At 45.3% G+C, this 17,180-nt stretch overlaps 1 protein-coding gene across 2 annotated transcripts in view; it reads left to right on the top strand.

Moving 5' to 3' along the window:
• LOC110532812 (guanine nucleotide-binding protein G(t) subunit alpha-2) overlaps window positions 1-17,180 on the top strand; it is a 107,504-nt gene that overhangs the window by 82,469 nt on the left and 7,855 nt on the right. Inside the window, exon 3 of one of the 2 annotated variants that reach the window (XM_090185434.1) lies at window positions 8,185-8,325. In XM_090185434.1, coding sequence (XP_090041560.1) covers window positions 8,214-8,325 — 112 coding nt within the window. In that variant the 5' untranslated portion in view covers window positions 8,185-8,213. Of the gene's footprint in view, window positions 1-7,481; window positions 8,326-17,180 lie in introns of those variants that run through there. The other variant, XM_090185432.1, reaches the window with a different exon arrangement.

The following is a 17,180-nucleotide window of genomic DNA, read 5'->3' as shown; positions in this document are numbered from 1 at the left end:
GAGAGAGTGACATTACAGGTCAGACAACGTCAAGCCTAGACACTCCTGTGTCAGATCCACCAGGGCAGCCTGTCAAAATGCGACGATTAGGTAGAGAAGCCCAGACACTCCTGTGTCAGATCCACCAGGGCAGCCTGTCGAAATGAGACGATTAGGTAGAGAAGCCCAGACACTCCTGTGTCAGATCCACCAGGGCAGCCTGTCGAAATGAGACGGTCAGGTAGAGAAGTAAAAGCACCTCAGAGGCTGATTGAGGAAGTAGAAATGTATTATTTAAATGCAGTGTTCACTATGCAAAGAATTGTAACCAGGATTTTTAGAGAATTGTTATTGTAATTGTTATTGTTTTATCTTGTAAGGGAAAAGGCATGTCTTGATAAGGGGGATGTGGCATATTGTATCGGAGGCCACGTGCCCACTTACAGTAGGGGTTGCTCAGCCTGCGCACAGCAGTGGGAGAGCCGGAGATCCCAACTCAATGCAGATACTTGACCGGCTCCGGTTAACTTGAATAAAGAAGGGCTAATGTTTTAAAGAACAGTTGTTCTTCAACTTCCGGACCCCCTACTGAACCACCCATCTAGACCCCTATTAGACCACCCATCTGGACCACCTACTGAACCACCCATCCAGACACCCTACTGAACCACCCATCTAGACACCCTACTGAACCACCCATCTAGACACCCTACTGAACCACCCATCTAGACCCCTATTAGACCACCCATCTGGACCACCTACTGAACCACCCATCCAGACACCCTACTGAACCACCCATCTAGACCCCTATTAGACCACCCATCTGGACCCCCTACTGGACCACCCATCCAGACACCCTACTGAACCACCCATCTAGACCCCTATTAGACCACCCATCTGGACCCCCTACTGGACCACCCATCCAGACACCCTACTGAACCACCCATCTAGACCCCCTACTGGACCACCCATCCAGACACCCTACTGAACCACCCATCTAGACCCCTATTAGACCACCCATCTGGACCCCCCTACTGGACCACCCATCCGGACCCCTACTGGACCACCCATCTAGACCCCCTACTGGACCACCTATCCAGACCCCTACTGGACCACCCATCCAGACCCCCTACTAGACCACCCATCCAGACCCCCTACTGGACCACCCATCTAGACCCCCTACTGGACCACCCATCTAGACCCCCTACTGGACCACCCATCTAGACCCCCTACTGGACCACCCATCTGGACCCCCTACTGGACCACCCATCTGGACCCCCTACTGGACCACCCATCCAGACCCCCTACTGGACCCCCTACTGGACCACCCATCTGGACCCCCTACTGGACCACCCATCTAGACCCCCTACTGGACCACCCATCTGAACCACCCATCTAGACCCCCTATTGAACCACCCATCTAGACCCCCTACTGGACCACCCATCCAGACCCCCTACTGGACCACCCATCTGAACCACCCATCTGGACCCCCTACTGGACCACCCATCTGGACCCCCTACTGGACCACCCATCTAGACCCCCTACTGGACCACCCATCTAGACCCCCTATTGAACCACCCATCTAGACCCCCTACTGGACCACCCATCTGAACCACCCATCTAGACCCCCTACTGAAACCCCCCATCTAGACCCCCTACTGGACCACCCATCTAGACCCCCTACTGGACCACCCATCTAGACCCCCTACTGGACCACCCATCTGGACCCCCTACTGGACCACCCATCTGGACCCCCTACTGGACCACCCATCCAGACCCCCTACTGGACCCCCTACTGGACCACCCATCTGGACCCCCTACTGGACCACCCATCTAGACCCCCTACTGGACCACCCATCTGAACCACCCATCTAGACCCCCTATTGAACCACCCATCTAGACCCCCTACTGGACCACCCATCCAGACCCCCTACTGGACCACCCATCTGAACCACCCATCTGGACCCCCTACTGGACCACCCATCTGGACCCCCTACTGGACCACCCATCTAGACCCCCTACTGGACCACCCATCTAGACCCCCTATTGAACCACCCATCTAGACCCCCTACTGGACCACCCATCTGAACCACCCATCTAGACCCCCTACTGAAACCCCCCATCTAGACCCCCTACTGGACCACCCATCTAGACCCCTACTGGACCACCCATCTAGACCCCTACTGGACCACCCATCTGGACCCCTACTAGACCACCTCCCAACCATCCTCACTTTCTTTGTGTACGTTAAGAGGATATTCAAAACAATTAGTGAGGTTGTGTGCGTAGTTGCTTCCGTACCTTAAGGATCACTGTGAGTAGTGGCTTACTACTGAGTATCCCTATATACGGCACTTGTATAGGATACATTATGGTGTATGTGTTGTGTCTAGGGACTGGAGTAAACCACAAGTACAAATCCCTATCTCCATTCATGGCTAATTTTGGAAAGGCTCCATTTTAGCTATCTAGCCAGTAGAGGACAACAACACAATGAGATGCAACAGTTCAAGTTTATTTTCGGTCAATAATGACGTTTGGCTTATCAAATCAAATCAAATGTATTTATATAGCCCTTCGTACATCAGCTGATATCTCAAAGTGCTGTACAGAAACCCAGCCTAAAACAGCAAGCAATGCAGGTGTAGAAGCACGGTGGCTAGGAAAAACTCCCTAGAAAGGCCAAAACCTAGGAAGAAACCTAGAGAGGAACCAGGCTTATGATGTTGTTGGTCTGAAGCCAAATCCAAACTGGCTTCCCTTGACATTGAACCATTCACAGCTGAGCACTCTCAGTTTAGCTCAACACTGATTGGCTGATTATTTTATATATATTTTTTCTCCAAATGCTCGCAGGCGACAATGTCATACTCCTTCCACCTTACTCAGATAGAGGGGCGCTGTTTCATTCGCTTGGATGCTTTCTCCAGTGAGATATATTCAGCCTCTTGCGAATTAAAGGACATTTATGAAACACAGAGAGACAACAGATACAGTATTCTTTATGTTTTTTTATTTGTACAGCGAGCGAGCGAGCGAGCGAGAGAGAGAGAGAGAGAGAGAGAGAGAGAGAGAGAGAGAGAGAGAGAGAGAGAGAGAGAGAGAGAGAGAGAGAGAGAGAGAGAGAGAGAGAGAGAGAGAGAGAGAGGAGAGAGAGAGAGAGAGAGAGAGAGAGAGAGAGAGCTCTACCAGGGAGGAAGTGGGACCCTTTTCTTTTACACTGCTGCTACTTGCTGACCCCTTGACTTTTCAACATTTTGTTACGTTACAGCCTTATTCTAAAATTGATTAAATATTATTTTTTTCTCATCAACATACCCCATAATGCAAACATTTTCTTACTTACTTGTTGGTTAAGTAAGCATTACATGGTAAGGTCTACTACACCTGTTGTATTTGGCGCATGTGACAAATAACATTTGAATTGATTTGACATTTCTAACACACTCCCGTTATTAGCCAAAATAATGATCATGGGCGTTTGATTACACTGCCCTATGGCCAGACTGTTTCTGACCTCTACCTCACAAGCCCTTGCTTCGGCTAAAGGCAGTGTTCCAAAAACAACCTATTGTTATTTAACAAATTACTAAATTGGTTGGAGGCGGTTTGCAGTGATTGGGCAGACGACGCGGGGTCAAAGACCAGTTGGTCACACATGGCACTGACTCTGCAAATAGTTGCGTGAACTAACAAGATCCAAAAAGGTCCAGGAGGCAATAGGATTGGCCCTGCTGGGAGTCTATTTACGTGTATTTGGGTGCAGTGGAGGCCTCTCATTCCTTTATCTTAGTCAGGGCCACATGCTCCGTATTAAACAGTTAAAACCTCTTGACATGCAAACGCTTGGAGCTTTTCACAAGCTTCAGGTAGTGCTAGTAGAACAACAGTGGGATAGGTATAGAAAACTCTCTTATGAATGGGTCCTTATACTGTATACATGGTATATCTTCAATGACCATAAACATGATCTAAGCATGGAGCATGTGTAAAATATGTGTAAAATATATCTGGTTGCTTGCGTGATGAGGAACTCAGCAGGGAAGGGTGTAACTCAGCGGGGAAGGTGTAACTCACCGGGGAAGTGTGTAACTCAGCGGGGAAGGGTGTAACTCAACGGGGAAGGGTGTAACTCAACGGGGAAGGGTGTAACTCAACGGGGAAGGGTGTAACTCAGCGGGGAAGGGAGTTACTCAGCGGGGAAGGGTGTAACTCAGCGGGGAAGGGTGTAACTCAGCGGGGAAGGGTGTAACTCAGCGGGGAAGGGTGTAACTCAGCGGGACGGGTGTAACTCAGAGGGAAAGGGTGTAACTCAGAGGAAAGGGTGTAACTCATTGGGGAAACTCACGGTGTTGTGGTGCGCAGATGACCTGGGTTCAAAGACCATTTGATCATACGTGACAATCAACAGTACCCTAAAAAGGTGCAACACGCTTGGGATTGGCTCTGGAAGTCTGGGACTGGGTCACCCGCTTGGTATTAAACTCTTGACATGCAAAGCTTTGGGGTTGTTACATGGCTGAGCAGGGTGACCCAGTTGTCCAAAACAAGCCACACTCCACCCACACATATGGCCATCTGCCCAGCCTGTCCCTCCCTGGGTGGAACATGGGCTCTGTGGGGGTAATCTCCTCAAAAGATCAGAACCTTGGTCTCCCGCGCACGAAACCAAGGACTTAACACACCCGATACAAATAATCGACTAATCACTGTCTTTATCTGGACCATGACGATTCGATGAATCAGGTGTGTTACTGCAGGGCTGTATCAAAACCCTGCACACCCACTAGCTCTCCAGGACAGGAATTGGAGAGGTTACCATGGTCTAAGGTCATGATGAGGTATGTTAACCCTGGTCTAAGGTTCTGATGAGGTAGGTTAACCATGGTCTAAGGTCATGATGAGGTAGGTTAATGGTCTAAGGTCTTGATGAGGTACGTTAACCCTGTTCTAATGGTCTAAGGTCATGATGAGGTAGGTTAACCCTGGTCTAAGGTCGTTATGAGGTACGTTAACCCTGTTCTAATGGTCTAAGGTCATGATGAGGTAGGTTAACCCTGGTCTAAGGTCGTGATGAGGTACGTTAAGCCTGTTCTAATGGTCTAAGGTCATGATGAGGTATGTTAACCCTGGTCTAAGGTTCTGATGAGGTAGGTTAACCATGGTCTAAGGTCATGATGAGGTAGGTTAACCCTGGTCTAAGGTCGTTATGAGGTACGTTAACCCTGTTCTAATGGTCTAAGGTCATGATGAGGTAGGTTAACCCTGGTCTAAGGTCGTTATGAGGTACGTTAACCCTGTTCTAATGGTCTAAGGTCATGATGAGGTAGGTTAACCCTGGGCTAAGGTCGTGATGAGGTATGTTAACCCTGTTCTAATGGTCTAAGGTCATGATGAGGTAGGTTAACCCTGGTCTAAGGTCGTCGTGATCACTAACACTTGTCATTGGCGTTTTGCGACTACACAGTTACACACCGATCGAGGTATAGCTAGTTGTAGCCTGCCTATTAGTTAACCCTGTTCTAATGGTCTAAGGTCATGATGAGGTAGGTTAACCCTGGTCTAAGGTCGTGATGAGGTACGTTAACCCTGTTTTAATGGTCTAAGGTCATGCTGAGGTAGGTTAACCCTGGTCTAATGGTCTAAGGTCATGATGAGGTAGGTTAACCCTGGTCTAAGGTCGTGATGAGGTACGTTAACCCTATTCTAATGGTCTAAGGTCATGCTGAGGTAGGTTAACCCTGGTCTAAGATCGTGATGAGGTACGTTAACCCTGTTCTAATGGTCTAAGGTCATGATGAGGTAGGTTAACCCTGTTCTAATGTTGTGATGAGGTCAAATAAAGCAGGGCTGGATCAAAAGCCTGCACACCCCCATACCCTTCTCACACTATTGTGCCGACCCGAACAGTACTGTGCTAGAGCGGAGATTTTCCTTTCACATTGTCCTTCCCAGCATGGTTTCAGCAATGATGATGAGTTAGATTAACACTGGTCTAAGGTTGTGATGAGGTAGATTAACCCTGGTCTAAGGTTGTGATGAGGTAGATTAACACTGGTCTAAGGTTGTGATGAAGTAGTTTAACCCTGGTCTAAGGTTGTGATGAGGTAGATTAACCCTGGTCTAAGGTTGTGATGAGGTAGATTAACCCTGGTCTAAGGTTGTGATGAGGTAGATTAACCCTGGTCTAAGGTCGTGATGAGGTAGATTAACCCTGGTCTAAGGTCGTGATGAGGTAGATTAACCCTGGTCTAAGGTTGTGATGAGGTAGATTAACCCTGGTCTAAGGTCATGATGAGGTAGATTAACCCTGGTCTACAGTTGTGATGGAGTTGTGACGGTTCCAGCAACCATGATGGATGCTTTGAGATCATAGTCATGTTATTTTCTAATTATATATTTGTCTGAAACACAGTAAAACACAAAAATAGTACTGAGTACTCTGACCTCCATAACTCCAACTCCAACAGACTGCCAGGTCTGTCAGCACCACAACAGTTTAAAAACCTCTTAAGGATTGGACCCCGTGCGTTTTTAAAATATATATTTTTAATCATCTTTGAAATGCAAGAGAAAGGCCAATATATGACTTAGGAATCTAGGCGCAACATAGATTTAGGCCACTAGATGGCAGCAGCATATGCGCAAAGTTTTAGACTGATTCAATGAACCATTACATTTCTGATCAAAATGTTGTATCAAGACTGCCCAAATGTGCCTAATTGGTTTATTAATAAATGTTGAAGTTCATAACTGTGAACGCTCCTCAAACAATGGCATGGTATTATTTCACTATAATAGCTACTGTAAATTGGACAGTGCAGTTAGATTAACAAGAATTTAAGCTTTCTGCCCATATCAGATATGTCTATGTCCCGGGATTTTTTTTTGTTACTTACAACCTCATGCTAATCACATTAGCATACGTTAGCTTAACCGTCCCGTGGGGGGGACACCGATCCCATAGAGGCTAACCACTAGGCTACCTGCTCCCCCGTGCACAAAGCGAGATCCTTACAGAAATGGTTTGCCGAGATCGGCGTGGAATAACTTGACTGGCCTGCACAGGGCCCTGACCGCAACCCCCATCGAACACCTTTGGGATGAATTGGAACGCCGACTGCAAGCCAGGTCTAATCGCCCAACATCAGTGTCCGACTTCACTAATGCTCTTGTGGCTGAATGGAAGCAAGTCCCCGCAGCATTGTTCCAACATCTTGTGGAAAGCCTTCCCAGAAGAGTGGAGGCTGTTATAGCAGCAGAGGGGGGACCAACTCCATATTAAAGCCCATGAACATACTTTTGTTTTTTTGGTCAACCTTTTTTCTGACCTATTTCAGTCATGATTCTTCAGGTTTGTGTATATAAACTACAGTACTGGAAGCATCAGCGTAATAGGGGTTTGCACTTTTTTAAATATCATATTAAAGGGGAAATCTGCAGTTCTAACAATAACAAAATCAGTTAACGCCCACTTTTGCAGGGTAAACAGCTGAGGGATGGGGCTGGAGAATTGTAACCACTCTTAAAATCATGGATACATCTATGGATGCATGGGACTGACCATCCAGGAGATGAGCCATGTTTTGAAGCTTCTGTATTTGTTTACAATTACATTGATAACAATCAATGGAGTTAAACAACAAGCTCATGAGGCATTAAGTTATACTCTTCGAGATTCAATGGCTATATATAATGCATTTTAAAGTCCTCAAATGGAGGTACAAGTCCCCTTTAATAAATCTTAAACAAAAGTCCTGAAGAGCCATTCTCTGGTGTCCAAGTTACAGAAAACGTAAACAACTACTTTCCTGGCTCCAATGGATCAACAGTCAGAGCATCTCTCCATCCCAAATCCCCAACCGACCCTAGTGGAACCAAACTGGGCCTTGCGTTGGTCTTTTCACTCCTAATTAGCTGTGTTAATAGGATTTGGCTTCTGGTGTTTCCATGTTGTAAGACATGCGATTTAAACCACAGAGATATTTAGCCTCTGAAGCTGCAGAGGAGCGACACTTTGACTTAGTATCCCTTGAACAGTAGTCTACCTACTACCTAACAACTCATTGTCTTTCTATCAGGACATCAATTGATAATCTAACGGGTCTTCAATCACCTCAACGACCTGTCAATCAATCGTCCCGTAGGAGATTTTCTTGTTTTGTTGTAGCACGTTTAGTGACCACAAACCTGTTTCTGTGTAGCGAGGCACCCAGGACAACGAACCACCAAGATGTCGATGGACGAGCCTGAGGATCTGGAGATGGAGGGAGAGGAGGGGATAGACGCCAAGGAGCTGAAGAAGGAGCTGGCTGAGTCCAAGGCAGTTAAAGTGCTGATGCTGGGTAAGTGAATCAACCCATCGGTGTGAATGTATCAGAGATGCTTCAGGAAATATGCTCTTGTGATGAGGTCTGGAACTTGTAAGGTCGTTTTGGCCGAATGGCTGAAACGTTGGAATCCCCCATGAGTTTTGGTTTCCTCTTCATAAAGGAACTGAAAGGCAATATTTCAGCCAAATACCATGGAATCATAAACAGGATATTTGTTGTGACATATGATGTGATATCATTGATTTGGTTGAGGTCAGTGGTGGAAAAAGTACCCAATTGTCACACTTGATTAAAAGTAAAGATACCTTAATAGAAAATGACTAAAGTAAAAGTGAAAGTCACCCAGTAAAATACTACTTGAGTAAAAGTCTAAAAGTATTTGGTTTTAGCCAGGGGGCACATTCTAACACTAACACATAATTTACAAAGGAAGCATGTCGTGTTTAGTGAGTCCTCCAGATCAGAGGCAGTAGGGATGACCAGGGATGTTCTCTGTTTAGTGAGTCCACCAGATCAGAGGCAGTAGGGATGACCAGGGATGTTCTCTGTTTAGTGAGTCCACCAGATCAGAGGCAGTAGGGATGGCCAGGGATGTTCTCTGTTTAGTGAGTCCACCAGATCAGAGGCAGTAGGGATGACCAGGGATGTTCTCTGTTTAGTGAGTCCACCAGATCAGAGGCAGTAGGGATGACCAGGGATGTTCTCTGTTTAGTGAGTCCACCAGATCAGAGGCAGTAGGGATGGCCAGGGATGTTCTCTGTTTAGTGAGTCCACCAGATCAGAGGCAGTAGGGATGACCAGGGATGTTCTCTGTTTAGTGAGTCCTCCAGATCAGAGGCAGTAGGGATGACCAGGGATGTTCTCTGTTTAGTGAGTCCACCAGATCAGAGCCAGTAGGGATGGCCAGGGATGTTCTCTGTTTAGTGAGTCCACCAGATCAGAGGCAGTAGGGATGACCAGGGATGTTCTCTGTTTAGTGAGTCCTCCAGATCAGAGGCAGTAGGGATGACCAGGGATGTTCTCTGTTTAGTGAGTCCTCCAGATCAGAGGCAGTAGGGATGGCCAGGGATGTTCTCTGTTTAGTGAGTCCTCCAGATCAGAGGCAGTAGGGATGACCAGGGATGTTCTATGTTTAGTGAGTCCACCAGGTCAGAGGCAGTAGGGATGGCCAGGGATGTTCTCTGTTTAGTGAGTCCTCCAGATCAGAGGCAGTAGGGATGGCCAGGGATGTTCTCTGTTTAGTGAGTCCACCAGATCAGAGGCAGTAGGGATAAGTGTGTAAATTGTACCATTTTCCTGTCCTGCTAATCATTAAACATGTAACGAGTACTTTCGTGTATCAGGGAAAATGTATGGAGTAAAAAGTACATTATTTTCTTCAGGAATGTAGTGAAGTAAAAGTTTTCATAAATATAAATAGTAATGTAAAGTACAGATAACCAAAAAACGACTTATGTAGTACTTTAAAGTATTTTTACTTAATAAGTACTTTACACCACTGGTTGAGGTTTTGTATTAAACTGCCGTCCAGAAGCAAGGAGGGACCACATCAGAAAGGGGAGGGGCATAATTTAATACGACATGATTGGTTCCTCTGAAAACCTGGCCTCAAGATAGGACAAAAAAATATTTGAAATGAAATTGAGATAACATCTGTAATTTTCACATTTAATCTTTCTGGTGTTGAATATAATTCCATCAAATGATATCATACTCTTTCTCTGGTCCCATTTTAATCAAACACAGACAATAAGGCCTAGATTCAATCAGATAAAGCGTCAACCGGCGAGAGCCCACACCCGCATAGCTGATGTTTTGACGGCGTCAAATCGGTGAGCAGCTACCAACGCAGTTCCACCTTTGACACCGCCAGAACATCAGGTTGTCGGCTATCGCTTATCGCTTGATCTGATTGATCACTCGCTCCCACTCGCATTAGAAGTTCAGGATGAGAAAGTGTACGCTATATAGAAATAATGATGCTCAAATTGAAAATCTTTCAACTAAATAATGAGGACGTCTATCAGGCTAAATAATGAGGACGTCTATCAGGCTAAATAATGAGGACTTCTATCAGGCTAAATAATGAGGACATCTATCAGGCTAAATAATGAGGACTTCTATCAGGTTAAATAATGAGGACGTCTATCAGGCTAAATAATGAGGACGTCTATCAGGCTAAATAATGAGGACTTCTATCAGGCTAAATAATGAGGACTTCTATCAGCCTAATCAAAGTGTAGATGACTTGTAAACAAGTCTGCATGGAATTTCTATTATTGCGACTTAATGGCCGTGCCGGAGACAACAGTTGTTGACAACTAGCGTTGTAGCTAAGCCTAAACCTAATCCTTTTCCTAACCTTTACCTCATTCTCCTAATTTGCTGCATTAATTCACCTAACCTGCTGCATTAGTTCTCCTAACCTGCAACATTAACTATCCTAACCTGCTACATGAATTATCCTAACCTGCTACATGAATTATCCTAACCTGCTACATGAATTATCCTAACCTGCTACATGAATTATCCTAACCTGCTACATTAATTATCCTAACCTGCTACATTAATTATGCTAACCTGCTATGTAAACAAATCCTCATTATTACCTCAACGGAGCTGCATGTGGATTTGACAGCTCAGTTCCACCTCCGATACCATCAAAACAACCGCTATGCAGATGTTGGCAGAAACTGATCTGATTGAAACTGGCCCCGAGTACTGATTCTGTCTGTGAATATGCACTTTGTCTGAACATTGACAGTTAAGAACCAACACACAAAGATCAAGGCATAATATTCTTTCTCTCAGAATGTTTCAGCTATATGTAACTGAACCTAGAAAAGAAGGAAGAGATTTTTGTGGTTTGTTAAAGTACAGATTCAGACCCTGAGGTACATTGAGTTCCATCGCTCCCCGTGCCCCATTGCTCCTCGTGCCCCATCGCTCCCCGAGCTCCATCGCTCCCCGAGGTTCATCGCTCCCTGCGCTCCATCGCTCCCTGAGGTTCAGTGCTCCCTGAGCTCCATCGCTCCCTGAGTTCCATCGCTCCCCGAGCTCCATCGCTCCCCGAGCTCCATCGCTCCCCGAGGTTCATCGCTCCCTGCGCTCCATCGCTCCCTGAGGTTCAGTGCTCCCTGAGCTCCATCGCTCCCTGAGTTCCATCGCTCCCTGAGGTCCATCGCTCCCTGAGGTCCATCGCTCCATCGCTCCCTGAGGTCCATCGCTCCCTGAGTTCCATCGCTCCCTGAGGTCCATCGCTCCCTGAGGTCCATCGCTCCCTGAGTTCCATCGCTCTCTGAGGTCCATCGCTCTCTGAGGTCCATCGCTCCCTGAGTTCCATCGCTCTCTGAGTTCCATCGCTCCCTGAGCTCCAATCGCTCCCTGAGCTCCATCGCTCCCTGAGTTCCATCGCTCCCTGAGTTCCATCGCTCCCTGAGTTCCATCGCTCCCTGAGTTCCATCGCTCCCTGAGGTTCATCGCTCCCTGAGGTTCATCGCTCCCTGAGTTCCATCGCTCCCTGAGTTCCATCGCTCCCTGAGTTCCATCGCTCCCTGAGGTCCATTGCTCACTCCCAGTGAGTCCAGTCCAGTGGAAAGGCAGGACACAGTGAGGTGTTTAAATAATCACTACTAAAGGTCCAAGTGAATTATGGAACCCTGCCGATGAGGTGCCAAGCCGATTACACTGACGAGTTTAGCTCATACTCCAGGCCCAGTCAAGAAATGTGTACCCATTCTCTCCTCTGACAGCATTCACCCTTTCACACTACCGTGACGACCCAATTCAAACTGTACTGTGCTGGCTCAGACTTAAAGTATATTTTTTTACATAGTCCCTTTTACAACACAACACTCTTCCAGAACCTATGATGTGTGGGTTCAGATTGGTTCTGGGCTCAGCAGGATTTAGTTGGGCTGTGGCTTAGTAGTGTGAAAAGGGTAATCCACTTGGCCTCTCTGCATGTAGCCACTTAAAGTCTCAGTCAATGCTAATGATCAAATCCAAAAAACAGGTCTCGGTATATATCCAGATACTGGAATAGACAGATCTATTTCCATACACCTAACCAGGCCAAATAGCTAACGCCGAGGTCTCCACAAACTGTTTTAGCATCCGGTACCCTTTTCACTCTACTGAGTAAAGCTGAGCTGTACTTCTGATTTGACCTGTTGGAAAGGTGTGTGTGTGTGAGACACAGTGTTCTCACTCCTACCAGTGGTACCGTAGAAATAGTGTTGTGTTCTTTAGTAGACAGTGTTAGTGTGACCGATTGACCAGGGTTCGAATCCTGTGTTATCCCTTTGATGGTGAGCAAACACAAGTTTTAAGGTCTCAGGTGGCTGGAGCAGGCAAGCGTAGTTCAATGAACGACTTCTGTTACTTTAGCTCTTGTCTTGATACAAAGTGATAAGATGACCTGCTTCCAGGTTACATAATGCTTGTTGTGTTAAGACAGGACCAGGTTACATAATGCTTGATGTGTTAAGACAGGACCAGGTTACATAATGCCTGTTGTGTTAAGACACAGGACCAGGTTACATAATGCTTGTTGTGTTAAGACACAGGACCAGGTTACATAATGCTTGTTGTGTTAAGACACAGGACCAGGTTACATAATGCTTGTTGTGTTAAGACACAGGACCAGGTTACATAATGCTTGTTGTGTTAAGACACAGGACCAGGTTACATAATGCTTGTTGTGTTAAGACACAGGACCAGGTTACATAATGCTTGTTGTGTTAAGACACAGGACCAGGTTACATAATGCTTGTTGTGTTAAGACACAGGACCAGGTTACATAATGCTTGTTGTGTTAAGACACAGGACCAGGTTACATAATGCTTGTTGTGTTAAGACACAGGACCAGGTTACATAATGCTTGTTGTGTTAAGACACAGGACCAGGTTACACAATGCTTGTTGTGTTAAGACACAGGACCAGGTTACATAATGCTTGTTGTGTTAAGACACAGGACCAGGTTACATAATGCTTGTTGTGTTAAGACACAGGAAACATGAAACCCATCCATAACACTCAGCAAGGGGGTACATGAAGAGGAGGATCGGCTTAATGTGGAAGGGCACTGAGTCAATGGGTGTCATTATGTAACCTGGTCCTGTCTGTGGCTATGAGTCTGTGGCTATGAGTGGCGCAGGGCTCAACCAATTAGAGTAGATTAAATGGAGACCACTTCTCCATACGAGGCATCTATTGGATGATGTCTGTCTATGGTCTTTATAACTGCTGTGTTGTTGAATAATCTAATCAACTTCACTACAATTACCCATTTAACTACTAAACTAAGCTGAGATTGTTTTAGTTGAACAGCCAGCTGTATAGCGAACTCCTATCTATGTAAATTAACATGCCACCATAGGAGTTGGCAAGACAGCACAAACAGATTTGGATCCAGGTTAGAGCTAAAATGAGCTGAGACTTATATACTGACTGGCCTGGTTACAGGATGACATTATATACTGACTGGCCTGGTTACAGGATGATATTATATACTGACTGGCCTGGTTACAGGATAACATTATATACTGACTGGCCTGGTTACATGATACCATTATATACTGACTGGCCTGGTTACAGAATTACATTATATACTGACTGGCCTGGTTACAGGATGACATTATATACTGACTGGCCTGGTTACAGGATAATATTATATACTGACTGGCCTGGTTACAGGATGACATTATATACTGACTGGCCTGGTTACAGGATGACATTATATACTGACTGGCCTGGTTAAAGGATAATATTATATACTGACTGGCCTGGTTACAGGATGACATTATAGACTGACTGGCCTGGTTACAGGATGACGTTATATACTAACTGGCCTGGTTACAGGATGACATTATATACTGACTGGCCTGGTTACAGGATAACATCATATACTGACTGGCCTGGTTACAGGATGACATTATATACTGACTGGCCTGGTTACAGGATGATATTATATACTGACTGGCCTGGTTACATGATACCATTATATACTGACTGGCCTGGTTACAGGATGACATTATATACTGACTGGCCTGGTTACAGGATAACATTATATACTGACTGGCCTGGTTACAGGATGACATTATATACTGACTGTCCTGGTTACAGGATGATATTATATACTGACTGGCCTGGTTACAGAATGACATTATATACTGACTGGCCTGGTTACAGGATGATATTATATACTGACTGGCCTGGTTACAGGATGACATTATATACTGACTGGCCTGGTTACAGAATGATATTATATACTGACTGGCCTGGTTACAGGATAATATTATATACTGACTGGCCTGGTTACAGAATGACATTATATACTGACTGGCCTGGTTACAGGATGATATTATATACTGACTGGCCTGGTTACAGAATGACATTATATACTGACTGGCCTGGTTACAGGATGACATTATATACTGACTGGCCTGGTTACAGGATGATATTATATACTGACTGTCCTGGTTACAGGATGATATTATATACTGACTGGCCTGGTTACAGGATGATATTATATACTGACTGTCCTGGTTACAGGATGATATTATATACTGACTGGCCTGGTTACAGAATGATATTATATACTGACTGGCCTGGTTACAGAATGATATTATATACTGACTGGCCTGGTTACAGAATGACATTATATACTGACTGGCCTGGTTACAGGATGACACTATATACTGACTGGCCTGGTTACAGGATAATATTATATACTGACTGTCCTGGTTACAGGATGATATTATATACTGACTGGCCTGGTTACAGAATGATATTATATACTGACTGGCCTGGTTACAGAATGATATTATATACTGACTGGCCTGGTTACAGAATGACATTATATACTGACTGGCCTGGTTACAGGATGATATTATATACTGACTGGCCTGGTTACATGATACCATTATATACTGACTGGCCTGGTTACAGGATGACATTATATACTGACTGGCCTGGTTACAGGATGACGTTATATACTAACTGGCCTAGTTACAGGATGACATTATATACTGACTGGCCTGGTTACAGGATGACGTTATATACTAACTGGCCTAGTTACAGGATGACATTTTATACTGACTGGCCTGGTTACAGAATGATATTATATACTGACTGGCTTGGTTACAGAATGACATTATAAACTGACTGGCCTGGTTACAGGATGACATTATATACTGACTGGCCTGGTTACAGAATTACATTATATACTGACTGGCCTGGTTACAGAATGACATTATATACTGACTGGCCTGGTTACAGAATGACATTATATACTGACTGGCCTGGTTACAGAATGACATTATATACTGACTGGCCTGGTTACAGGATGACATTATATACTGACTGGCCTGGTTACAGAATGACATTATATACTGACTGTCCTGGTTACAGGATGATATTATATACTGACTGGCCTGGTTACAGGATGATATTATATACTGACTGGCCTGGTTACAGGATGACATTATATACTGACTGGCCTGGTTACAGGATGACGTTATATACTAACTGGCCTGGTTACAGGATGACATTATATACTGACTGGCCTGGTTACAGAATGACATTATATACTGACTGGCCTGGTTACAGGATGATATTATATACTGACTGGCCTGGTTACAGGATGACATTATATACTGACTGGCCTGGTTACAGAATGACATTATATACTGACTGGCCTGGTTACAGGATGATATTATATACTGACTGGCCTGGTTACAGGATAACATTATATACTGACTGGCCTGGTTACAGAATGACATAATATACTGACTGGCCTGGTCCTCTCTGAGAAGCATCGTTCCATTATGGTCCTCTCTGAGAAGCATCGTTCCATTATGGTCCTCTCTGAGAAGCATCGTTCCATTATGGTCCTCTCTTTCCATTATGATCCTCTCTGAGAAGCATCGTTCCATTATGGTCCTCTCTGAGAAGCATCGTTCCATTATGGTCCTCTCTGAGAAGCATCGTTCCATTATGGGTCCTCTCTTTCCATTATGGTCCTCTCTGGGAAGCATCGTTCCATTATGGTCCTCTCTGAGAAGCATCGTTCCATTATGGTCCTCTCTGAGAAGCATCGTTCCATTATGGTCCTCTCTGAGAAGCATCGTTCCATTATGGTCCTCTCTGAGAAGCATCGTTCCATTATGGTCCTCTCTGAGAAGCATCGTTCCATTATGGTCCTCTCTGAGAAAAATCGTTCCATTATGGTCCTCTCTGAGAAGCATCGTTCCATTATGGTCCTCTCTTTCCATTATGGTCCTCTCTGAGAAGCATCGTTCCATTATGGTCCTCTCTGAGAAGCATCGTTCCATTATGGTCCTCTCTGAGAAGCATCGTTCCATTATGGTCCTCTCTGAGAAGCATCGTTCCATTATGGTCCTCTCTGAGAAGCATCGTTCCATTATGGTTCTCTCTGAGAAGCATCGTTCCATTATGGTCCTCTCTGAGAAGCATCGTTCCATTATGGTCCTCTCTGAGAAGCATCGTTCCATTATGGTCCTCTCTGAGAAGCATCGTTCCATTATGGTCCTCTCTTTCCATTATGATCCTCTCTGAGAAGCATCGTTCCATTATGGTCCTCTCTGAGAAGCATCGTTCCATTATGGTCCTCTCTGAGAAGCATCGTTCCATTATGGTCCTCTCTGAGAAGCATCGTTCCATTATGGTCCTCTCTGAGAAGCATCGTTCCATTATGGTCCTCTCTGAGTAGCAGTAGTAGTATGGTGTTTAAGTAGAAGGTATAAGGTTTTAAATAAGTGACACCAAGGCCTTTGTCCTGAACTGTCTTATCTGCCTGAGAGAACCATGAGCATCCCAAATGGCACCCTATTAGACCCTAGTCA

The sequence above is a fragment of the Oncorhynchus mykiss genome, chromosome 9 (genome assembly GCF_057628025.1).
Source record: "Oncorhynchus mykiss isolate SJ-2025 chromosome 9, ASM5762802v1, whole genome shotgun sequence".
NCBI lineage: Eukaryota > Metazoa > Chordata > Actinopteri > Salmoniformes > Salmonidae > Oncorhynchus > Oncorhynchus mykiss.
This window is presented reverse-complemented; position numbering and strand designations above follow the sequence as displayed.